We start from the raw sequence: 26,108 nt of genomic DNA on the forward strand, positions 1-26,108 counted from the left end.
CTGCTCTTGCCCCCGAGCAATCAAGAGCCATTGAAAGGTTTTGAGCAGGGTTACAGTCATGTTAGAAAGCTCTCCCAGGCTGCTCATTAGACCAGTGGGGTTCTCACATTCAGAGAGCATGGTAAACACCCTGCTCTCTGAGCCCACCCTGGGAGTGGGGATCCAGTCTGGCTGGGGTAAAGCGCAGACTCTGCATGTTTTGAGCTCCCAGGTGATTCTGGCCCAGTCCCAGCTTGGCATTGGAGAGTGCTGCTCCTGACTCGGGTTTGGAGGGAAATGGACGAGAGGCAAAGAGGCAGCACCATCAGCCAAGGTGATAGATGAAGAGGGCCCGTGGGGATGAGGAAAGGCGGCATCGCAGAAATGGACAAACTGCAAATTATGAAGGAGCTGATTCCACAGAATGTGGCAATTGAGTGGCTGTGAGGGGTGGGGGCAGGAGAGGGGTGGATGAGCCTAGGGTAGCACCAGACCATCGGGAACACAAGGAAGGAGGCAAGTGGAGGACAGGCATGATGAATTTGGGTGCTTCAGGAATATCCAAGTTGAAAGATCCAAACTTGGGTATACAGGATTAGCATTTAGAGGAGAGAGTATAGACATACAGGTAGCTGTAAAAGGATGGGTGGGAATGAGATCACCCAGAGGATGGCTGTGGGGAGAGAGGAGCCATGGGCCAGTGACACAGCTATAGGAGCATCTGAAGCTTAGAGGGAGCAGGTGAAGGAGAGGTCAGAGAGGTCCAGGGGAGCTGCAGAGAACAGTCACGGTGGCCAAGAGCATAGAGCACCGGGGAAGATGAGAGAGTCGCAGTGCCTCATGCAGCATGGACGTCAGTGTGAAGTCTCTGAGCTGGAGACAGGCTGAGAATTGAGTGGGAAGTAGGGAATGAAGCCGCCGATGGAGGCTTCTGAGAAAGGAGAATTAGGAAGCAGCTAGGGAGTGACAGAGTGGAGTCCAGGAAGGGAAATTTTAGGATCAGTAAGACCAGAGCAGTAGAACAGGGGAAGGACGCCCTTGAAGGGGCTCCTGTGATGTTTGTCACATGGTTCCTGAGGTGCCTATGGGCTCTTGGGCCTGGCTTTGCAGGCTGTATTAGTTATCTATGGCTGCATCCCCACACCTCCCCTCCCTGCAGCCTCCCCCTCGCCTGTGGGTACAAGGACAGAATGTGGTAGAGCAAGGTTTGAACCCATGTCTGGCTGCAAAGAGAGAACAGTGTGGTGCGGCAGAGAGAGCACTGACTACAGAATCAGACACATCTGCTCTTCACGAGCTGTGACTCCAGGTGACTGCCCCACCCCTCTGTGCTTCATATATTAAACCGGGTTAGTGACAGCACTGTATTAGTTTTCTATGGCTATTGTAATGTATTACCATTGTATTGTATGTGGCTTTTAAAAACACACGTGTGTATCTTGCAGTTTCTGTGGCTCAGGAGTCCAGGCTCAGCTGATCTGTTCCCTATGTCACGTGGCTGCCACCCAATTGTCAGCCTGGACTGTGTTCTCACTGGAGGCTCCACTCAGGAAGGATCACCTTCCGAGCTCACACGCTTATTGGCAGGATCTCACTCCTTGTAGGCTGTTGAACTCAGGGGCCCCATTCCTTGCTAGGTGTTGGTTAGAGGTCACTATTAGTTCCTTGAAACATGGGCCTCTCTACCACAGCTGTTTGCTTCATCAAAGCCAGCAAGAGAGAGAGTCTGCTGGAAGACAGTAGTTATAATCTCTTGTAATCTGATTACTGAGTGATAGCTCATCACCTCTGCCATTTTCTCAGTGAGAAGCAAGTCACTAGGCCAGGCCACATTTAAGGAGAGGGGATTACTCAAAAATGAATACCAAGAGGTGGGGATCATCGGAGCCATCTTGGAGCCAGCCTGTCACACAACCTTAGCCACCTGTCCCCATCCTAGGTGACTGAGGTCAGCTCTGCAGAGAGCCCAGCTGCCCAGGCCATCGTTCCAGTCACCATCAGGATCGTGGACCTCAACAACCATCCACCTACGTTCTATGGAGAGAGTGGGCCCCAGAACAGGTTTGAGCTGTCCATGTACGAGCACCCTCCCCAGGGGGAGATCCTGCGGGGACTCAAGATCACCGTCAATGACTCAGACCAGGTGTGTGTCCCTGCCCTCCATCCTGCCTGCCTGCAAATTGTGTGGGGCCAAAGTCCCAAAGCTGAGTCTGCATCAGCCTTCACATTTATGCCACAGGGGCCTGGAGGGTCACAAAATGAATGAAACAAGGGAGTGTCACCAAGAGAGAGTGGGAGTGTAGCCAATCAAAGACTATCTGCTTGGCCTAAAGATATTCACAACCAATTAAAAAGTAAAAGCCAATTAAACAAAAGCACCTCTGTGTCTGACCCACCAGACAGGCATTTGTGAATGTGTCCTGTTGCCTCCTCTGCCCAGCACCGGGCTAGGCCTGTCTGTTTTTTTTCCCTTGTCTAGTCCTCATAACTTGATGAATTTTTCTGATCCTTGATCACCTCACCTATAGAAAGAAGTAATAAAACTTATTTCCCAAGGTTAAGGGCATATGAAGACTCCTCGCTTAGCAGGACTATATGACTTTCTTTCTTTTTCTTTTCTTTCTTTTTTGAACTTGGGTTTTTCTTTATTAATTTTGTCTTCACTTTATTGGTCTGTTTTAAAACTGCAAGTTGACTAAGGCTTTGCTATATTGCTCAAAAGATGCCTTGAATTCTTTTTTTTTAAATTTATTGGGGTGACAATTGTTAATGAAATTACATAGATTTCAGGTGTACAATTCTGTATTACATCATCTATAAATCCCATTGTGTGTTCACCACCCAGAGTCAGTTCTCCTTCCATCACCATATATTTGATCCCCCCCACCCTCATCTCCCTCTCCCCACCCTCCTTACCCTCTGGTAACCACTAAACTATTGTCTGTGTTTATGAGTTTTTGTTTCTCATTTGTTTGTCTTGTTCTTTTGTTTTTGGTTTATATACCACATAACAGTGAAATCATATGGGTCTCTGCTTTTTCTGTCTGACTTATTTCCCTTAGCATTATACTCTCAAGATCCATCCATGTTGTCACAAATGTTCCTATATCATCTTTTCTTACTGCCGAATAGTATTCCATTGTGTATATATACCACAACTTCTTTATCCATTCATCTATCGAAGGACATTTCAGTTGTTTCCATGTCTTGGCCACCGTAAACAAAGCTGCAATGAACAATGGAGCAAACATGTCTTTCTAAATGTTTTCAGATTTTTTGGGAAGATACCCAGGAGAGGGATTGCTGGGTCGTATGGTAATTCTATTGTATTCTAATGAGTTTCTATTCTCATTCATCCTTTCCGTTTCTTCTCTCCAAACTCTATGGCCTAGGGAGCCAATGCCAAATTCAACCTGCGGCTGGTGGGACCCGGGGGCATCTTCCGGGTGGTCCCACAGACAGTCTTGAATGAAGCCCAAGTCACCATCATTGTGGAGAACTCAGCTGCCATTGACTTTGAAAAGTTCAAAGTGTTAACCTTCAAGGTAGTTGATGCTTTGCACTGCCCTGAATTGGGGTCCCAGCCCCTGGATTCATTTCTGAGGGGGCCGTTGTCACCCCTGCCCCTCGTGACCTTACTCTTTTCCTCTCAGTCTCTCTGCCTCTCCTGCTGATTTGGGAAGCAAAAGGGGGAGAGAGAAGAAGAGTGATACAAGACCCTTTTCCTACTGCTTGCACGGCCTCTCAGCTCCAGCTTCTAAACTACAGCTATCGCCAAGAAAACAAGGAGGGTTCAAAGGGAAACTACCAATATAATGTGCCATGTTAATAGGGGGAGAAAGAAAAACTATTTGATTGTCAAGATAAATGTTTTTCTCATATACATTTGACATCTGTCATCTATTCTGATAAAAACTTTAGCAGAGGATGAAAAAATATTTGTATTTGTAATTATTTAAAATTATAAACACATAAACACATAAACAATGCCTGTTATACATAAACATATAAATAATATATATTAATAAAAAGGAAAAATGCTTCATTGATATTATTTAAATTATTTATAATTATACATGCATACACACTGATAGCCAGCATCTTCTTAAAAGTGAAATTCTAAAAGCATTACATGAAGTCAAGAACAACACATGGATGGCCGCTATCACCACTGTTATTTAACACTATTCCTGGAGTAACATTATTCCTGTTTTAAGAAAGGAAATGAGAGATATAAGCTTTAGAAAGGAAGAGACAGCTTTACCATTATGTATAGGTGATGTGAGTGTTTGCTTAGAAAAGTCTAAGAGAAATTGAAAAGCTGTTAGAAACAGCAAAGTTAATATGATTCATTAGAAAGTTAATACACAAAATCCAATAGTTTTCCTACATACAAAAAATAGCTATGAGAATAATGTAAAAAAATTCTCTTTTACAATATCAACTAACAGATAAAATTCTTAGCATTTACCATAACAATACATATGCATCTAAATTACAAAAAATTCAAAAATTTAACAAAAAGATAGGAAGACGACAAGAAATGTTTTAAAAATGCAAATTCTCATTAATAAAGAATCCAATGCTACCTCAATTAAGTATTACTTAGAATTTCCTTCTGGAAGGTGGTGAGAGGACTTGACACCATTACAGTGGTTTTTATCTGGAGAAATAAGCCTAGAAGAATAGCTAATAAAAAAAAAATATATATATATATATATATATATATATATATATATATATATATATATATATATATATATGTATGTATGTATATGTATATCCAGGGGAAAATTTTTATTTAAAGAATATTAGGCAAGAACTTCCTCTAACAAATAACAAATTACATCATAAAGCAAAATAAATTTTAAAATTGGAACTAAAAAGGAATATTCAATGGAGTGGAACAAAAGAAACTGGCGGAAATACAATTGGGAACTAAAAGAAAGATGCATTTCAAATCAGTGGGAGAAATGAGGGAATGCCTTACAGGTGCCCCCTGCAGGTGGCGGCGGGAATAGCAGCTGAGAGTAAGAAGAGGTAGGTGGCTGCTGGGCCAGGGCCGAGAAAGGAAGTAGGAAGGTCCTCTGCAGGGCTATTGCCACCCAGACAACTCCTCGCTTTCCTTCCTCCCCCAGCTCCTGGCCATTGAAGTGAACACCCCGGAGAAGTTCAGCTCCACAGCGGATGTAATGATCCAGCTCCTGGACACCAACGACAATGTTCCCAAGTTCACCTCCCACTACTACATTGCCAGAATCCCTGAGAATGTGCCAGGGGGCTCCAAAGTGTTGGCTGTCACAGTGGGTTGAGGACTGGCCAAGGGACTGAGGGTGGAATTGGAACCCCACCAAAGGGGACCCTACGAAGTTAGACAAACCTGGACTCCAATCTGAATTGCAAAGTCCACACTCATTAGCTGTGTCCTTGAATGAGCTATGCCCTCTGTAAGCCTCTACTTCTTTCTTCTGTACAATGGGGATAGCAGCACCTCTTGGACTACAAGGAGAACATAAGTGTGAACCCCAAACTCAGTGCACAGGACTTACCTCCTTTTCCTTCCTCATTTACAAAGGAGGAATACGTGAGTTCCAGATCCAGTGTTGCTCCAACACTTGAGACCTCCTGGGCAGAAAACTAGGGCTCCAGGGCAGGCCCCCAGATCAGTCTCCCCAGTAGGGCAACCCCCCAAATCCCTTGTTTCGCCATTTGAAAACACCCCTCAGACACATGTGCTGCCCACATATCCAGACAAAGGGGCAGGGGCCACTGGGAGCTTTCTCTCTTCCAGGCTGTGGATCCGGACACAGGTCCCTGGGGCGAAGTCAAATACTCCATCTATGGATCCGAGGCAGACCTGTAAGTAGATGCAGAATCCCAGACAGGGCCTCAGGCAAGGGACATGAAGGGCTGAGGCTGACAGTGGATGGGGTCTGTGCCAAAGGCAGGAGGAACCTAGAAAGGACAAGACCTAGGTCAGGGAGCCAAGCATGGGGGCAAGGAGTGGAAGGAAGCAGAGCCTGAGGCAGAAATATTGGGGACACAGTGGGTGAGATGCTGGGGTCCGAGAGCCTAAGGGTCAGCATGATGGCCTGGAGTTAGGACCCATGACCTCAGGAGCCAGGCAAGCAGTGTTGGGCTACAGAGGGGCAGACCTGGGGAGGAGAGGAAAGGGCTGTGACTTAGATTGTTAAGTTCAATGTTGATAGATGGATGAGTAGATGGGGGAAACTGCCTCCCTCAGTCAGACTGCAAGGATGGGGAGAGAGGCAGGTGGGACATCTTAGAGGAGCTACAGAAGGCATTGCTGCCACTTCCTGAGGCAGCTCAGCACTGCAGGCACGTGTACGTCTGAGTGTGTGTGTGCCTGGGCGTGTCCTTGTGCACACCCCAGTCTGCGCTCTCTGTGCCCTGCAGCTTCCTGATCCACCCATCCACTGGGATTGTCTACACCCAGCCCTGGGCCAGCCTGGACGCTGAGGCCACTGCCAGGTACAACTTCTATGTGAAGGCGGAGGACATGGAGGGCAGGTACAGCCTGGCTGAGGTGTTCGTCACGCTGCTGGATGTCAATGACCACTGCCCCCAGTTTGGAAAGAGCATCCAAGAGAAGACGATGGTGCTGGGGACCCCAGTGAAAATTGAGGTGGGTTTCCAAGGCAGCTACGCTCCCCTAAAAGCCTTATTCTAGCAGCTACTATAAGAGACATCGTGGCATAAGAATTTATTTTAAAATGTATTGCATTCTCACTCTGAGCCAGAGTTTTGTTTTGCTTTTTTTTTTTTTTGAGCCAGAGTTTTTAAGATATGTATATACCCCATTCCCACCTCAACCCAGAAATAATCTCTGAAAAGAAAATGTTATTGCCACTTTACAAAACAAAAATTTGAGGCTCTGATAGGTTAAGTGTTAGTTTACTTTAGTTCACATAGCTGGTTGGCTTGCTTTCAGAGCAGTGCTTTTCCCACTGTACTACACTGTCTCCCCAATGTGGAAAAACATGGACTCTGAAACCCTACAGATTTGACTTTGAATCCCAGCTCCCCTCCTTCTACTTACCTATCCTTAGACAAGTCACTTAGGATCCAAGCTTTTGTTTTTCAACAATATCTACTGCCTCAATTGTTCTGAGAAGGGAATGGCATAACTTACAGAGGGCCTGGCACAGACCCTGGTTCATAGTAGGGCACACATTGAATTCCTTTTCCAACTCCAATCCACTCAGTAGGACCAGAACCATTCCCATCAACCCAGCCAGCCCCGTGTGATATGTTGGTTTAACCAGGGTACATAGTACTGTGCCGAAGCCCAGCCACGTCTGTTCCTCCCGGTGCCCAGGCCACAGACCGGGACGCAGAGGAGCCCAACAACGTGGTGGACTACTCCATCATCCGCGCGGAGCCGGCCAACGTGTTCGACATCAATGCACACACGGGGGAGATCCGGCTCAAGAACTCCATCCGCTCCCTGGAAGCCTTGCACAATATCACGCCCAACGGGGTCTACACGTGGTCCCTGGAGGTGCAGGCCAAGGACCGTGGCTCCCCGTCCTTCAGCACCACGGCCTCACTCAAGATTGACATCACGGACACTGAGGTGGGTATGAAGCTGGGGTCGGGAAGAGGGTCAGAGGGCCACCTCTGGTCTCGCTGCAACATGGCCAGAGGGAGAAAGACCATCTCCATCCAGCCTTTTTCCAGAAGACACTCAGCGCTAGTAACAAAGCCTCCTGTGCTATCAAACACCCAGGCTTTGAAATCAGGTTGAAACCCTAGTTTAAACGTTGATTAACAGGGTGACTTTGGGCTTTGCTAAGCATCTCCTTCCCTTCCTGTAAAATGGAAACAGCGATGCCTCCTTCACATCATGTGTGGTTTTCAGCTCAGTGTCAGGCCGAAAGTCATCACTCAGGGGTTCCTGATACATGTGGGCAGGTGCGGCCCCTCCTAATGGAAGGCATGAGATGGCCTGCTCTCTGGAGAATGAGAGTCCAGCTAATGCAGAACATCTTCATCGGACAGAGGGCGCTTGCAGCCCGCTCTCTGCCTGTGAGTTTCTTCCTGGGGATTCCTTGTGTTCTCTGTGTGCATTTTTCTGGAATGAAGCCCGTAGTGCTCAACAAATTAAGGGATGCCTGATGCCAGGAAGTGAAAACCATCAGGCTTAAGGCAGCTCACACCCGCTGCTCTGTCCTCCAGGGACCAGGCCGGAGCTGCTGAATGCAGGGGTGCCTCTCTCTTCCAGATGCTGTCCCGAAGCCCCATGGACGCCTTCTGGACGCAGACCAAAGACAACCCCATGAAGGCTGTGGGTGTGCTGGCCGGCATCATGGCCATCATCGTGGCCATAACCGTCCTCGTCTCCACTGCCACCTTCTGGCGCAACAGAAAGTCCAACAAGGTCCTGCCAGTGCGCCGCGTGCTCCGCAAGCGGCCCAGCCCTGCCCCCGGCACTGTCCGCATAGAGTGGCTCAAGTTCAACAGGACCAAGGCTGCTGCCAAGTTTGTGCTCCGAGAGGATGCTCCCAATGAGAACTGCAACAACCACAGCCAAGGAAGCCCCCCGCCTCGCAGAGCCCCAGCGCCCCCTCCACCACCCGGGATGGCGCCCAGCACAGCTGCAGCCCCCGGGATTGTGACCACAGTCTCTGGCTCACTCACTCCTCCTCAGCCCCAACGTTCACCCAAACCCAAGGCCTTGGGAAGCCCCATGCCGTCAGCTCTGGTGTCTGAGCTCAGGCAAAAGTTTGAGAAGAACAATGTAGCTAGCAAGGCTTCCTTCTAGAGTGTGTCCCATGGCTCCTCTCTTCCTCATCCCATGTTCCCCCCCTGCTCCTTCAGGTCACCCCCATTTTGTGGAATGCTATAACCCCCATATCCAGGGCTCTGGACAGCGCCTTAGGCAAGGGGTTTCACTGGTTCTGGCTGCAATTGACAGACATTTCCCCATCACCCAGATCCTTGGCACAGCTACGATGCTCCCCATGGACATGGAGCCGGCTCTGTGTGTCTTCTACTCACCCATCCCAGGTCTCACAGTCCCTTGGGTCCTCCTGGGGCCTCAGCATCCTTTGCCAAAGAGCAGGTGCCTGGCCACCTGTTACAAGGCCAACTAGAACCTGGCTCCTGAAGCCTCCAGCTAAGAGCAGGAGTAGAAAAAGGAGGTGGAGTGCTGGCTAAAGGGGGAAGTCAGCAAACCTTGCAGGCTGAGGGACAGCAAATGCGGCAAGAAAGGACAAAGATGCACTGAAAACACACTTCCTGTAGGACTGTGCCTGAAAGCCACTAGAGAGTTGGGGGATGGTGTTCGGGCAGAGACTGTGGGGTCCCTGCTATGCCCACAGGGGACCATGGACACAGAGGGGTAAGATGGGCTTTGCAAGAGTGAGGGATGATGCCCCAGCCAGGGCTGCCCTGGGCCTGAAAATGTCCAAACTGGAGTCACAGTGGTGGCCTTACAGGCATCAGGAACTGTTTCAAGTCCCTTCTAAGGAGCTGCCCCAAGAGAAGTCCATGAAGAGACAGTGCGGGCATTAGAAGGATGTCAGGGCTGAGTTATGGGGAGTGGGGAGACCTCCATTTTTAAACAGCTCCTCTGCTTACATGGTGTAACCTTGGAGAAGCTGTTTAAACTCCCTGATCATCCTCTTCCTCGTGTTGAAGAAAGTAAGTCCTGTCAACCTCACCCACAGGTCTAGGGTGAAGACGGAAATAAGTCGTGTGACAAGACTTTCACCAAGTGCAGAGCAGCACACATGTAAAGTATTTTTCTGCGGGCCAGTTCTCTGGGGTGCAACTCTTTCAGCGACGCCACCAAGCACCCTAGGAAGTTAGGGTGCTGCCTCTTATCCACAGCAGCCAGAGCTGGACTATGCCATTGCCCTGATTCACACACTTCCCTTCTACCCTCCCTCCTGCCCTGCTACCACCACCACCACCACCACCCCACCAGAGCCCCTGGGCAGCCATCAGAGGGGACCAGAGCTGGGCAGCACGTCCAGTCCTGGCCTCCTTCTGCCAAGATGAAAAAAATGAGTTCCCAAGAGAGGAACGATTGCCTGGTGGCAGGGACCTGAGTCTTCTAGCTGGGGCCACCTTGAGAGCTTGTGACCACGTCCCCCAGGAGAGAAGACACGCAGGCCTCTGTGGTTAATACAAAGAGGTCTGTCTGACTTTAAGGAAACCTGCTGTAAAGAAATCTAGACATGAACACAGGGAGAGAAGTATAACAGTTCTTTGCATTTCACGCTGCTCACTGGTACCTCACTAGACTCCGTCAGTGATCTTAGTAAACAATGACATACACGTCTGGTTTTCTCGATTCCAACTCTGTGCTTTCAGGTGTTACTCAGATGTGCCGTGTGCCGGCTCCTGACGAGCGCTTCGCTTTTCCGACCCAGAAAGTACTGAGTATTAAGAGGAGGGCCTGGACTGAGCAAACAGGTCCTTTGCAGTCCATGTTTCAGGAGAGGGCTGCTCTGTCAAGATTGCCCTCCACAGGGAGAATAGCATCCTCCCAATGTGCATGCAATCGTCTTCTTTTGTAAATGGAAAATAAAATCTGTTAACAGACAGCCAAGCTGCCTCCTGCTCCCTGCTAATATTCCTGTTAGTTGACTGGTACAGACCAGTCTTCCTGACACACAATCAAGAGCTCAGCTGGCCTCCTGGCTCCTTTGGTGGGTAGATGAGTCCCTTGACCACCACATCTGACTTCGTAGGAGGCTGCAAAATTTTGTCCAAATTGCCATGTGGACACCTCTAAGAGAAGCACATTTGCCTGAGCGTGGCACATCGTGAGCCTGGGCTGAGCTTTCCTCCCGAGGAAAACAAGCCCTGGCAGGGCTGCTTGGGGAGGAATGGGTTCTGGAGCTAGAACTAATTATCCCAGCCCAGCCCAGTGAGGGCAAGAACTGGGAAGCCTGGAGTAGGCGTGGAAACCTGGGAAGTAGTGTTGTCTCGGAGGACAGTGGCCATGAAGGCCTGGGCTGGAAGCTGAGGCCAGCGTCCCGGCCCCGGGAGCGGGGGAGGCTCCTAGAAAAGCCCGGGAACTCGAAGCGAGGCAGAGACAATCTCGAAACTGAGCATGTGGGCAACTCTTACACCAGGAAGTGTGGTGCTTAGTAGTCAGCAGAGCCATACTGAGAAAAAGTAGGAGGGCACCATTGAACCAAGGGGACCAGCACGTGGGTTTGGCATTGGAGGAGACTCCCAGCCCGCGGGAATGAGGCCAGGCTGATTTCACTGCCTTGGGGAATGGTGAGGGCCAAGGAACTGCCCGCTCAGTCACGCTGGGCAGGGCCTGGGCTACAAGCCGGCACAAGGTTAGGCCTCAGGGTAAGGGGCTGGGAGACAGACTGGGAAGAGTCTCCTCCTCCTGGGCCCTAAGACTAGAGCTTAGACCCATGGACAGATGAAGTAACAGATGACTCAAAGAAATCTGCAGAACAGTGTGTGCTTTATCCTTTGACTGAGTTCAGATTTGGTGTGTGTGTGTGCACATGCGTGCATGTGCGTGCACAGGTATGGTCGTCACTATGGGTATGCAAGAAGACGAGCAGGAAGGTAGCAAGATATCCACGCTGGCTAACCCCAGAGCTTAATACTGAGTTCAAGGGCAAACCAGATGCCAGGGTCAGTGGAAAGGGGCCTGACTAACTGGAAAAGTGTGTAGCCAAGTTGCCCAGCTCAGGGATGAGAAGAACAAAGCTTCAAAGGGCAGAAAGAATACAAAAGCACACTGTTGCACAATGCTGGGTGAAAGAATGGAGGGAGGTGGAAGGAGCCACTGCTTCTCTATTTCTAGGAAGAAGAAAAAAAAAACCCACCAAGTGAAGAGGCTGGACCTGGACTATTTACTTGACTTGAGTCTTTTCAGCAAAGATAAGTCACACATAGCTGACTGGAGTACTTCCCTAGAAAGCCAACTGACAAGAAGGCTCTAGTTAAAGATGCAGAGGGTTAGAAGCATGAAACCCATGGGTCCTCCCTAGGCTCCTCAGTGAACTTGGCAGTGACCACCATGGAGCTTTTAGCCATTACTTTTTGAAAATGCACAAGAATGATCCCTGTCTCAGAGGAGCAGATGGGAAGCAGGTTGCAGAGGGGGTGTGTCTTCAAATAGGAGGTAGAAAGTGCCCTGGGGCACAGGGAGTTCAGAGAAGGGGGCCAGGCTTGTTGGCCATCCTATGGGAAGGTGATCTTCACATCCAAGTTCGTGAGCACAGTGAGGCGCTCCTGTTCACCTTCAGGGCTTTGTTCTAGACTTTTGTAGTTGGTGTACCTGCTACCCTATGCTCACTCTTGGGGAGGCAGTGGTCGTGATGTGATCGTCGTTGTATCTTCATGTGCAAACATCGTTACAGACATTCTGACAGCTGTCACTTCTGCCGGGGTAGGAAGGAGTCCAGGGAGGTGTGGCCAAGATGACTGAGGAGTGGAAAATGTGTCCTGGGAGCAGACAGTTGTAATCATTTCATGGGATGCTGTGTTGATAATGTATTGCTGGGTCCTCCGCTCAGTGGCTGCCCAGACTTTCTAATTATGTGAAATAATGTAGTACTTTACAGTCTGAAAGCCCTGGGTCTGAACTCTGGTTCTGCCACTTATGTGTGACTTTGGGCACGAGATGAAACCTCCCTGGGCTTCACTTTCCTCACCAATACATGATACAAAGAATTGTTGTTAGGAGGATGCAAGAACTAATCTATGTAACGCACCTGCCACCAGCTTTGCATCTATAACACAAGCTCAAGAGACAGTTCCTATTCTTAGTTGTACAAGAGGCCATCTGATGGTGCACATGCTAGAAGCCACATTATGGAGAAGAGGACGCCCTCTATACATCCTATCTCCACACGTTTCCACTAACTGTTAGGCCTGGGAGCCTTTCCTTTGTACCTGGAGTAGAGAGGAGAGTGGACTAGAGGCAAGTGGAGGAGAGCGGGGCAGGCACCATAACATCTATGACCTGTGAAGCCCTGCAGCCTGTGTTTAAGCACCTACACTCGGAAGGAGTTAGGAACTGAGGAGCCACTCACTAAGAAAACCTGTGGGCCTCTACTAAACAGCTGTCCTTCAGAGCACAGCTGCAAAGTGTGGCAAGACCTAGGGAGGAGCCCGAGTCTCCTGCTTCTCTAAGGACTTCAGGAATTTGGTCACTCTGAGGACTGGAAGCTTTGAGAGAATCCAGGGTCAGCCCACCTAGCATGGATGTCGGCATCTGTCGGCAGCAGTGAGGCTTCGCTGACAGTCTTCAAGGGCCTTGGCCACAGGAGGAAGGACTGGGCGAGTGGGGAAGATGTCACGTGAGGACTAAGGCTGCCAGACTGGCTTGTGGACACAGGGAAGACCCCTCAGGAGATTCACAGAAAAAACCTGGTGGGGGGGGAGGCTCTGAAGGGACTGGTTTCCAGAATGAGGTGGTGATGGCTGAAGTGACAGTAATTTGATCAATTCGGTAAGTGACCACATTTTGCAGCAACAGGCTGGTGATGTTGGGGACATCTACATGACCCTGTGAAATCATGCAACAGCATCTCTATGGCTGAATAAGTTCTAGTTATTTATTCATTAACCAATAATTTACTTAATCATTCCTTCAATCATTCCTCTAGCACGTTTTCTTAGTATATCACCGGTGACAGTCCCTCTTCTTGGTGCTAACTCTAATCAGCCAGGAGAAGAAAAGTGAAAAAGGACACAATTCCTCCCTCAGGGTGCCAATAGCAGAGGCCTGGGACTAGCAATGGCTTCATTCTAAAAGCAAGTTGCTCTGCTTGCAAATGTCTCCTGAATCAAAGGCACTTCCTTTAAAATTGCAGGGTCAAAACTCCAAATAGATAAGCTTCTCAATAGTCTGACAACTGAGTCTAAAACTACAGCCTCTTTCAGACATTAATTGAACAGAACATGTAAAGGATATTAGCATAGATATTATGTCATTACATGAATATTTATACATACAAACACATACGATCCTGATAAGATCTCATGTTCCAAATGGCCCACTCTGTATGCTGAGTCACATTCAAACCAACAAACAAACAAAAAGAAAAGCACCAACTGGCATGGACATTGTAAATGGTGATAGCATTTATTAGGTTGACATTTACAGAGGGCTTACTATGTGCCAGGCGTTGTTCTGAGAGCTATATATGTAAAACCTCATATAATCATTCAGACAACCGTACGAGGTAGGTACTCCTACGTAGGTACTCATCATTATCCCTACTTTACAGATGAAGAAATTAAGGCACAGAAACATAGAGTAACTTGCCTGATATTCCAAAGCCAATAAGAAGCAAATTCAACATTTAAGTTCAAGAAACTGGGCTCCAGAGTCTATGCTCTTATCCCTACTATCGTATTGCCTAGTCAATCTGAGTAACGTGCATCTTTACTCTAGGATTTTTAAGGGGCAGCCTAAGGGTATCAAAGGATCAGATTCCCAGAAATCCTCCGTGAACCTGTTCCCTCTCCCTAAATTTCCATGTTCACAGGACCATCTGAACACTGACACGCTCCTGACTCTCTCTCCTCCACTGCGGGTTCTTCCACGGCACCCTCCCTCCTCCTGTCCCTTCTTTCCCCATCCACCCTGAAGCTTTGTTTGCCAGAAGCCCAGGCCAGAATGTCCACTCCTGCCTCATGGTGGCCCCAGGACACTTCATGACGGCCTGCCCCACAAGACCTGTGCATGGTACTTGATCCTATCGAGGGAAGCACCCAGAGGCCAATTGAAGTGCTTGCCTTGTTCTGACCACTTTTCTTCAAAATTCATCGTGGGAAGTTTCTCAGGAACAAATTCTACTACATCACATACATGTATGGATGTGTAGTTTGTACATATATAACAGTATAATTTAAAAATATATGTTTTTAGGTGTGGTAATGGCGTTGTCTTTTAAAACTGCATTTGTTAGAGATAAAGCTAAAATAGCCACAAGTAAACTGTAGGCATTTGTATTCACCTTTAAATACTCCAGGTTTTTTAAAAAAATGTTGAGGGCATGAACTAGATGAAATAAGACTGGAAAATGTTAAAAATTATTGAAGCTGACTGGAGGGGAAGAATGAGATTCTTCAAACTTTTGGTATGACTGAAAATTTCTATAAAAATAAGTTTTTGTCTTCTGATGCTCAGAAGAAAGTGAATGAGACCTTGAAGAAATGAGGAAACAGTTGGTTTGAATGTGAGAGTGGTCTTCAATTTAAAAAATTCATTTCAACCAACATTGATTATCAACACAGTCCAGTAGAGACAGCAAGAATGATGCGTGCCTGTGCCAGAGGGCTTGCAACCAATGAAAACAGTGCATATCCTGCTGGATTCATTATTTCTTTTCCTCACCGATGCAAAATCAAGGAAGGCTAATTGGGGGACTTGATACTTGAGGTAGGCCTAAAAGGATGAGAAGAAATTGGTAAGGAAGGTGGGAAAGAGGGAGAAAACACCTTTGGGGATGACACAGGAGGCCAGCTTGTCCTTACAACCTTCAGGGAATTTTCCTGTTGCCACTGGGAGGAACTGTGGGGAGACAGATGTGGATTTAAATCCAGAGAAAGGTCTCCACCAGCAGGGCTGCCCAGAGGGATGGTGAGCTGTCTCTGGGGTTCATGGGGACACCTCTACTCCATGTGAGCCCAGATAAGAGGAAATGAGCACTTCTCTGGGATTTCATAGGGAATGTTGGCTAAGCGAAGAGGAAAAGATTATATCCTCATTTGTATAGCAAACATTTGTCATGCTCAGCACTGAGACTTTAGCGAGGGACACAGGGCTGAAAAAAATAAACCTGAAGCTCACAGTCTCATGGGACTAGGTGAGAATGAAGACTGTGTAGCTTCCTCTTTGCAAAAAAAGAATAGAGAGAGTCACATGATTTTATGTAGATTCTTTTCTTCTGAGTACAGCGCTTGAGACTCTGCTTTCCACAGTCGCTGGAGCATGGGCCCTGGGCTGCAGCCAATCCTCTATTCCTTGGTTCTGATGGCTCTAGGCTGTCAGGAGTGCCAAAGACTGGTCACAGCGACAAAGACAGCCACACTCAGAGACTCACACAGCCCAAGAGGCTCTTATGATTCCAAATGGCAGCTCTTTGGAACATCAAACTTATGCGATTATTGGGAGTTTGCCATTAAGAGGGAGAATAACACTTTCTGAACAATGAGAGACTCAAGAATCCTGCAAAGCAGACGTTTAGAGGAAACAATGGAATTAGAACCTCTGCTGAGTGCTGCCTCCACCACCTGCTAGATGAGCAACGTTGAGCAAGTCGTGGTAACTTTCTGGGCTTCAGTCTCTTCACCTGTAAAAAGGAGTAGAATTCTACCTTTGCCTAATAGAATAACACATGTGAAATGTTATATGTAAATGTTACACATAAGCATGTAAATGTTATAGAGCTATTTATCTGCAAAGAGTAACAGTTATTAATTTCCAGGCACCGTGTATAACAAAACAATTACTTGGACAGGACAAAGCTCCATTGACATCAGCTCCATGAAAATAAGAACTGTGTCTCCCTGTTCACTGTGTCAAGTTCAGTGTTTGGAACAAAACAGGTGCTCAGTAAATACTTGTTAAATTAATGGATCAAGCCAAGCTGAGTTGCCATAGTGGGTCAGTTGAGGGGTTGGAGGCCCACAGCCTTCCACCCTCTGGCCCGGAGTATTCAGCCCCTATCTCTGTCTCCTTCTTTCTCTTCATCCTCAGTGTCTCTGTGCCCCAGGCCATCCTCACCGACAGCTGTGTGGTCTCTGTAGGAGTCATCCCTGTGCTGTGGGGCTGCTTGGGGGCACCTGGGGGCTTTCCTGCGGTGGGGACAGCAGTGCTGGACCCACTGCCTGCAGTGGCAGGGGGCCTGGGCTGCCCAGACGTAGGCACCCACAGGCACTGAGAGCAGCACAGCACACAGGACCACTGTGACGTGCAGCAGATGCTCCCTTTCATCCAGCCCATGGTCTCTGCCTGTCACAAAGACCACACACTGGCCCTGGCGTGGGGGCTGGGTCCCCAGGCTGAGACATGCCTCATATTTAGTGCCCGGAAGGAGGTCCTCCACAGTGTATGTGTTGATTCCGGGGCCAATGTGAACCACCTCCTTCCTGAGGCCTACATCTGATGCAACGTACAGGGTGAACCACTTCTGCTCAGTGGTGTCGGCCATTACGAACCACTCCAGCAGGATCCCTCGCACTGTCTGTTTGACCACCCGCAGGTCAAAGTAGGCATTGCCCCCCGAGGGGGAGGAAAGAGACTGGGATGCAGGCTGGACATGGAGCGAGATGACGATGGTGCTCCTGCCGATGGAGTTGGAAGCCACACAGGTGTAGTTACCCCTGTCTGCTAGGTGGGCAGCAGGTATGACCAGCTCCGACATAGCAGCATCTTCTGCAGTAGATGAAGTCAACACTGGGTGGAGAGAGAGCAAAATAGCCGTGTGTTTCTCTGATAGACATGTGGAGTGTCCAGCACTGCCAATATTTTTGTTGTTGTTGTTAAAAGGTGGTGGTTACCACTTATTAAGCATATATTTGGTGTCAGGTGTTTGCCTCCTAGCAACCCTGTAAGGTAAGTACCCAAGATTTACACATAGAGAGTTGCCCATAATGAGTGTTGTTCAAAGACAACAATTGATCTGGAACTTCGTTCTTCTGTTTATGAAGTTCCTCAGTGGCATCAGCTGCTCTCAACAAACTACCTTAGCTTTGCTGAGCTCACACTGTGGCTTCTGGGAGATCTCTCGCAATTGTGGGGCTGTGCGACGCTGTGAGCTTCAAGAAGTGCCCTCTGAACTCCAGGATGTGAAATGGCTCAGAGCCTGGAGCCAAATGCCTGGGTTCTCTCCCTCACTAGGGACATGGTATTGGGCAAGGGCAAGTTGCTTAGATTCTCTTGGCCTCAATTTCCTCAACAATAAAATGGGATGATAATAGCACTCATGCCATAAGTTTTTGACAGTAAGTGCTTCATACGTATTAGCTGTTGTTATTACTGACAGAATAGATATAACATGGTGCCCCGGAGCCTGATCATAGAGCATCACAAAAGGTAACACCCAGATGCACTTCACTGTTCTCAAAAAGGCCACAACAATAAATCCTATATTTCTCTTCCATGAGTATTTCACCTCAAGCCAATGAGATGTGATCAAAATGATAGGAAAAAGTCAAAATTTCAGTTAATTCAGTATTTTTGAATCAGCCAGAGGTTTGTCACTACGTATAACAAATATCTGGGTGACTGACTGCATTTCTCAAATTTTACTTAGATATTATCTTTTTAGTTGTCTTCTAGACAGCTTCAAGATACCCTTCAGGAAGCCATCACTGGCTTTGTAACATGCCCCATGCCCCAGGGGAGCATTGAAGGTGATTCCAGCTGAGGTATAAAAGCAGAGTAAGCACAGAGCTCCAGAAAATGAGAGGCAGGTTTGAATCCAGTTGTGGGGCTCAAGGGCCCATCTCTCCCTGAGCCCTAGTATTACAAGTTCAAGCCAATAAGGTCTGATCAACAAAGTGGTGAGAAGTGTATAAAATTCATTATCTACGACTTCTCAACCTTGCCTGGTGGAAGAAATAGCTGGGTGGTAAGGGATGGGACATCGGGGAAGACTTATTAAAATACATATTCTCAGGCCTTCCCCTAGACAGGGGTCTTGAAATCTTATTTCAAACAAGTACCCTAGGTGAGTCTGCTCAGACAAGTTTAAGATGTAAGTAATAGATAATCTCTAGAATCGATTCTAGTCAGAAATTCTGTGATTTAAAAATACACAGTATAGTGTTTTGCGTCTAAAAGGCTCTCAAAATATATTTGTTCATATACATTGTCTAATATTTATACCATATTTTAAGTCAACTCATATATATGTATATATATATATATACATATATATATACATATATATCTGTACATCAATCACAGAGATCTGTATGCAACCATTTAAAATAATGCATTGATAGTGAACAGTATCTTGGAACCTTTTCTGTCATGGTGGGTGTAACTCAGACCTGTCCCAATCTTACCTGCACACTTCCTTCATGATTGGCCCAGTTTGGAACCTCTCTATTGAGGACAGGGCTGCTACAGACCTCCTCATTCTCCCAGATATGATAAGAGGGTGCATGTGGCTTACCATCAAATTCCCTCCATAGACTCATGGGATATGTCCATGCAATGGTTGGTGAGGGGTTGGCCTGTGCCAGGCAGTGCAGGGTTACATTCTGTCCCACCTGGATGGTGACATTGGCACTGGGGGTTGAGATCTGGGGCTTCACACAAGCACTGAGCTCAGTTTCATGAAAAAACTGCCCCGCCTTGGAGAGAGGGCTTTGGCACATCAGATAGGGATTCACCAGGATGACTGGGAGATTGATGGACTTTACAAACTCAACAAGTCCCCTTAAGCGACAGTCACATAGCCAGGGGTTGTTGTGCAGTGCCAGCACCATGCCGGTGAGAATATTGGCCCCATGGCCAGGCTGCTGGTGTTTCTGGTAGGCTGGCCAGTTCAAGAAGACGGTCTTGGATACAACTGTAAGCCTATTGGAGGATAGGTCAAGGTAGGTCAGATTGACCAAGAATTGAAGAGCCAGCTCAGGGAGTACGTCAATCCTGTTGTGTTTGAGATCCAAGACCCTCAGGAGTGGGGTGGCACGGAACGCTGTCCACGGTACTGAACGGAGTCTGTTCCCCTCCAGTCTCAGCTCTTTCAGTTCTGGCAGGTGTTCCAGGGCTCCTAGGTGGATAACAGTGACATTGTTAAAATTGAGCCAAAGGTATTCCAAGGTGCTCATGTTGATGAAAGACTTCCGGGACAATTCAAATAAAGATGAATGTTCAATTCTCACTTGCTTGAACTCTTCTGGAAGGTTCCCTGGGATCTTTCCCAAAGACATGGCCATGCACTGCAGAGTTCTGTACAAGAAACCAGAAACACTTTAAGATGAGCATAGGGAACTGGGAAGTGGGGTCAGGTTTATCCCGGCATTAGACATATAAAATAGAAGAAAAAAGTATTATTCACTTGAATTAAAAGTGTTAGACCCATTTGGGTAAAAGTGCACAGTTCACCAAATTTCAGTACCAACTAGAATTAGTCTCATAGAGATTTTTCCATGCCTGACTCCACTCCAAATCATCCACAAAGAAAGCCCACCCCCACCACCCTCTGGCATCTTGTCAGCACAGCGCACCTGCCAAAACTCTCCTCTGAGCAGGTACATCCTGGCAGACAGGATGGCTGAGCTGCATGTGAGTCCAGAAAGACCAGAACTAGCAGGAAATAGTGAGAAACTGAAGCCATATTCCTCTGTAAGAAACTACCTTGGGAATTTTGAATAAGTATCGTCCCAGCTTCCGAGTGGCAAATCTTATTATTGGTAATCCATGGGAATGTAGGTCAGCACAGCAGAGGAAAAGCCCTGGACGCTCTAAGCTTTGTTATGGCTCAGATCACAAGCTTACTAAGAACTCATGAAGAGGAAGCTTTGTCTCTTAACTAAGGTCAGAAAATCCACCTTTTGTACGGTTCTTGTACTTGGAAAGCAAATTCTAAGCCAGATGTCCAATTCAGACCTGATACTGCCTTCCCTCAGTTTCTTACAAAAAGACCTGAGAAACAAGCAGGTAATGCTATTCTGAGCACTGTAGTTCAGATGACTTGACCAAAAATCCATGTAATACTTCATTGATCACAATTGGCTCCTGAAACCTAGAATTTCCAACCATTCTCTAAAAGTGAATGCAGATGATGGAAGACAGTAATTCTGTGACCACTCCTATAAACGGTTCTCTCCCCCAACACCTCGTGTGGTGGAGTCATGCCTCTACTGCATGAAGACAGCTGCATCTGCCCCTTGGATGACCACAGTCAGAGAAGCATCACGGTGCAGAAGTTAAACCAGACTCTGTTTTCTGATTAAACAAAAGCAGATTTCTTATCCTCAACCTCACAACTTGTCCTGAATGCTTTGTATTTCACATGATAAAAATGAAAGGCTTACATTTTTAAAGTGACATGTGTATGATTTTGGGATACTTACTCTGCCACCCATAACTCATTCAACATATGTTTATTGGTCCTCTTCTCTAAAACACACATTTACTAGATACAAGAAATGCAGTGGTGAGCCAAACTATTATAGACCCTGTCCCATGGGGTCTTCTCTCTAGCTTATACTTCCTGGTCTTGAGATCTTTGGAAAGTATTTAACCTATATGAACATCAATTTCTCCTATGCAAAGTGATGAAATTGATAACTACTTCATAGTGTTTCTAGGTAATTTTGAGATTATGTAAAATAAAGTACCTAACATACAGTAGGTGTCCAATAAATTTCAATCTCTTAAACCAACAGACTCTTGAATAGCAGCAAAATCTACTTCCCTATTACTTGGGGTACTTCCTAATGAATATTAAATTCCATGAGTTCCCCTAAGACTCATGATGTATAGTATTCCCTACAAAAGGCCTCAGGGAAGAAAATCCGCTTAGTAGCTAACCAGTGATGCAGGGCGGGAGGTGGGGAGTGGTAAATGGGTCACCAGGAAAGCTGATTACACTCCAGACTTTCCATCCAAGCCAGATATATTTGCTGGAGTTTCCAGACAGTCTAACTTTACAATATGACAAGATCTCTGGAGTTCTTCTTAAGGTGAAAATCAAAACAAAGAGAGGGTTATGGACAAAAAACTTGTGGTAGACATGGAGATGTGATGTCTATACCCCCTCTGAGGAATGAGTTGATGCTTCCCTGCAAGAAGTGCATGCATGATGTCCTGCCCTTCCTAAGGCAGTCCACAGGCAGTGACTGAGGGTGGGGAGGGCACAAGGGCACAGCCAGTTTGGCCTGATGGGGACAACACTGGCAGGTGATTCTCACTCCAGAGCCCCCCACCTTGTTGGCCAAGATTTTGTCAGATTTGTATCACGGCAAAATGTGATTCAACCCATGGGTATCACAAACCATTAGTGAATTCTATTCTCACCCCCAAAATGTAACGGACTGAAGAGCTCTCTGTCCCCAACAGTTTCTTCTCTGTTCATCTCATGTTAACCTCTTCAAATGAATCTGACTTAACTGAACTTTCCAATGGTTTGCTGAAATCTTGAGGACACCCACTAGCATGTCATCTCTGGATCACTCTGCACTGCTGCTTCTCCTCTCCTGACCCCCTCATCCTCTGATGTCCTTATTTGGCATGTGGGCTTAGGGAGTATCTATGTTGTCAATTAAGGCAGGAGACTAGGACAATTAAAGTTACTTGGGTTATTTAAGAAAAATAACTGTGGTTAAGTGGTGCCTCTAAACTCAAGAGATTTAACAACAAAGGGAAGGGGTCTGAGTATATTATGCCCCCACCTTTCTTCCTACAGGGTGCTTTTAGGAATATGGCTCTTAGAATGGTAGAGAGAGAGTCATAGGAGAGAACTTACTCTGCATTTATGAAATAATTAGATATAAATGGCTCTGGGTGGCAGCTCCTTGGCTTGTTTTAATCGAATATTAAATAAGAGAATTTCTTATCTATTTAAATGGCAGAACTTTGGGATAACAGATAACTAGGAGAACTATTAGGAAACAGACATGCTGTCCTTCCTCTTTCTCAAACTAGTGCTCTTCCCTCACTCTTCTTTTGCCAGTCACATCTGCTCCCGTTGGTTACCCAAGCTCTGTGGCATGCCTGTGATGGGCACACAGAAGACTACATTCCAAAACCCCTTGAAATAGGTGAGCTATATGACTAATATTCTAGCTAATAAAATGTTAGAGGAAATAATGTTTGAAAAGCCCTACATGATTCTCCAGTTTCTCTTTTCCCTTGTTGCAGCGACTGTTGACATTGCAGGTGGTGGAGCCTTCATCAGCCTGGGTTCCTGAGTGAGCAAGTGGAGCAGAACCTTCCTTCCATCCACATGTCCCACTGACTCAAGCAGACTCTGTGAAAGCTGGAATAAATTTTTCCTTGTTAAGCCACTGAAATTTGGGAATCGTTAGCACAGCATAAGCCTAACCTATCCTGACTACAATGTTCTTGCAATCAAAATATGCTCAATTATGTGTAAGTTGATTTTTGTCTCTATTGGATTATATGATAACTAAAACAAAAATTTCCAGCTCTAGTCCTCTAAACACACTGCTCACTGAGTCCCTTGAATGCTAGCTTAATTTTAATAGCCCACATCCACTTTCCAGGTTATAATTTCTGTTATTTACCTTTTCATACCTTGCAACTTAGACATGTAACTATAGATAAGTCACATCAGAGATAGCCTCTGCATAGGTCAAGAAGAATACAACCATGTAGCAGTCAGAAAAGACATGTTGATATGCCATGATTCCAACCATCCTCCAAATAAGGCTTCCAAACATAGCATGCTGTAGATCATTATCGTGTAGGTATGTATTCAGCACTGGGAAATCAGAAATTCTTTTCCCAGGACTCTAAGAAGACATTAGGTTTTCAGGGACTGACTCATACTAATAAGATTCACATACCAAAAGGCTAATATACAAACCAAACATCATTTTATTTTTTATGATGAAAATTTGTTTTTTCCAGTGACATGAATATTCCTGGGCATAATCAAGCCTGATTCTTCTCTATAAGAGCAAACCAAAGAAGACAGGACACACAAAGAAAGGATGACAGATGAATACTGTGAAGCTGATCATCTTGGGAGCCATTTCATCCAGACCACCAAGGTAGGTCTTAATTGAATTATTTGAAACTTTGAATCTTCTCTCTCTCTCTCTCTCTCTCTCTCTCTCTCTCTCTCTCTCTCTCTCTCTCTCTCACACACACACACACACACACACACACACACACACACACTATTGGTAAAATATTAACAAGTTCTCACTTTCAAGTTCCTGAATTTTCTTCAAACAAGGTTCAATAAAACTGACTGGATGCTAGTTATCTTTGGGCCAGTAGTTGTTCAGTCTTGATTGGGTCAGCCAGTCACTTGGAGTAAATATTTTGATCATTTCAACAGATGGCTGCTTTCATCCATTGCATTTATATTTGTTCTAATTTGGGGAGTGCCTGTCAATCTCATATATCAAACAATCAGAATTGAGTCTTGAGTCTCCCAAGCCACAGCAGAAATGCTTTTATAAATCTAGATCAGAGTTTGGAAAACTACAGCCCGGGAGCCAAATCCAGCCTGCCACCTGTTTTTGTAAATAACATTGAATTGAAACACATCCATGCCCATTAACTTACATATTGTCTATGGCTGCTTTTGCACTACATCAGCAAAAATAGTAGCAACAGAGCCTAAGATATTTACTATCTGGCTTTCTTTAAAGAAAAGTTTGCTGACCCTTAATGTAGACGTGACAGGCTTGTCAACTTCAAACCAAATAATTTCTCTTACCAATGGCTATGGACCATAAGTGACAGTAGATGCACCTTGCAGGTGATGGACAGCAAATATTGATGTATGGAGATACTGTGCTCATGTGCACTGGTGTTCTCATGGTTCCCAGATCTCAGTGGCTCAAAAAAAAATCCATTTCTGTAGTATACCTGCTGTGGACCACATTGCAGAGATCAATGTTGAATATAGATCCTCAGCCTGATCAGAAAGTTATCAAAGACTTGGATCCTCCAGAAAAAATCCATCACAACCCTCTACAAATTATTCCACATTCTGAGCTTCAGTAAAGTGAAGTAGACCAGGCTCCGTAGTGGCTTATTGTAAGAGTCAAATGAGAAAAATAGGAAAACTGGAAGGTCATATGTTGTAGGTTCTTTTATAAATGGGTGAGAGAGTGCAGTAACTTTAGAAATCACTGCACACACCGATTTATATCTAGCGTTTGTTCAGCACAATATGGAGTCTCTTAGATGATACTAGCCACATAGTTTCCTTGGATCACTTGCTGTCCCCATAGCTTCTCAGTTGTTACCCAAAGGTCCTGGTTCCAAATATCCTGAATGCTCCTCTTATTAGAGCTCAGTCCTGCAGACGAGAGACAATGGCCCTTCTGCAGGAATGTTCACCTGCTCCTGTGCGCAGAGACTTCTCAGAGGTTTCCTAGCAAACTGAACAGGAATCCTCCTTTTAAATGGCTCACTGAGTGACTAGGAAGGCTCTGAGACACCCCCAGGCGCCCTGGTTAGAGTCATGCAGGCTGCTAAATGCAGATAGAGGTGAGCTGTGTGCCAGACAGCACTGGATGTACTGTGCTACGCACCACGGAGGGTCTCGCAGATCCCTCCAGCCTGGCTTTCTTGGAGGGAATGAGCAGTAGTCTCTTGGGCACCATCCAGACCTCTAGAATTTATTGAAAATCAAATGACTATCTCTAGAGACAAAAAGGTTAGAATCGGTGATTGTACACAGTGAGGGCATGCTGTGTATCCCTGTGTCTATGTGTGTGACTGTACAGTGTGGCTGATGCAGAAAGAGGCTGTGTGTGGGAGTGCCTGTGAGTTAGCACAAATGTAATGAAGATGCAGTATGTGAGCGTGGTAAGGACTATCAACTCTGGAACCAATTGCTGGATCCAACTTCCAGAGCTGCCACTTCCTAGCCGTGTAGTGATGGGCAATACAGATTAGATCACTGCTCAACAAAATATTTCCTGACACCATGACCTCCATGGAAGAACTGTCCTTTCCTGACCTGTTAAAGTTGGGTTTGGCCATAGGGCTGGCTTTAGTAGATCAAATACAGGCAGAAATGACTGTGCCAGTTCTAAGTCAAGAGCTTGCGAGGCATTGCACGTTTTTGGCTCACTCCTCTGATGTCATGTGACTTCTCCATGAAAGGAACCTGCCCCAGGTCGCCACTGACTCTCCATCTTGGGCCCCAAATAAGACACATGAAGCAAAGCCACTTCAGTCAACCCACAGACTGTGGATTGTGTGAAAATAAGTGCTTGTTGCTCTATATGTCTGAGATTTTCCTTTTATTTGTTATACAGGAAAAACTGACTGATACAGGCAAGTTATTTAATCCCTTTCTTTCTTCTCCAGGAAAATGGGGGAGAATAGTGGTGCCTGCTGCAAAGGGCTGTTGTAAGAATTAAATGAGTTATTGCATATAAAGCACTTAGAACACTCTTTAGCACATACTAAGTGCTTATTAAGTGTTGACTGCTGTTAT

General features: G+C 46.3%; 2 protein-coding genes across 2 annotated transcripts in view; one reads left to right on the top strand and one right to left on the bottom strand.

Moving 5' to 3' along the window:
• CDHR1 (cadherin related family member 1) overlaps positions 1-10,471 on the top strand; it is a 16,102-nt gene extending 5,631 nt beyond the window's left edge. Inside the window, exons 7-14 of the mRNA XM_081075430.1 lie at positions 227-287; positions 1,919-2,122; positions 3,372-3,524; positions 5,118-5,282; positions 5,771-5,838; positions 6,397-6,625; positions 7,319-7,576; positions 8,225-10,471. Coding sequence (XP_080931556.1) covers positions 227-287; positions 1,919-2,122; positions 3,372-3,524; positions 5,118-5,282; positions 5,771-5,838; positions 6,397-6,625; positions 7,319-7,576; positions 8,225-8,764 — 1,678 coding nt within the window. The 3' untranslated portion in view covers positions 8,765-10,471. The remainder of the gene's footprint in view (positions 1-226; positions 288-1,918; positions 2,123-3,371; positions 3,525-5,117; positions 5,283-5,770; positions 5,839-6,396; positions 6,626-7,318; positions 7,577-8,224) is intronic.
• Positions 10,472-16,655: 6,184 nt separating this feature from the next.
• Positions 16,656-20,291, bottom strand: LRIT2 (leucine rich repeat, Ig-like and transmembrane domains 2; the record flags this gene model as incomplete). The annotated part of the gene is made up of 3 exons (XM_081075432.1): positions 16,656-17,395; positions 19,122-19,903; positions 20,182-20,291. The coding sequence occupies 3 exons, from the start codon at positions 20,289-20,291 to the stop codon at positions 16,656-16,658; spliced, it is 1,632 nt and encodes a 543-aa protein (XP_080931558.1).
• Between the last annotated feature and the right edge of the window lie 5,817 nt (positions 20,292-26,108).

Source organism: Rhinolophus hipposideros, assembly GCF_964194185.1.
Source record: "Rhinolophus hipposideros genome assembly, chromosome: 15".
In the NCBI taxonomy this organism is placed as follows: domain Eukaryota; kingdom Metazoa; phylum Chordata; class Mammalia; order Chiroptera; family Rhinolophidae; genus Rhinolophus; species Rhinolophus hipposideros.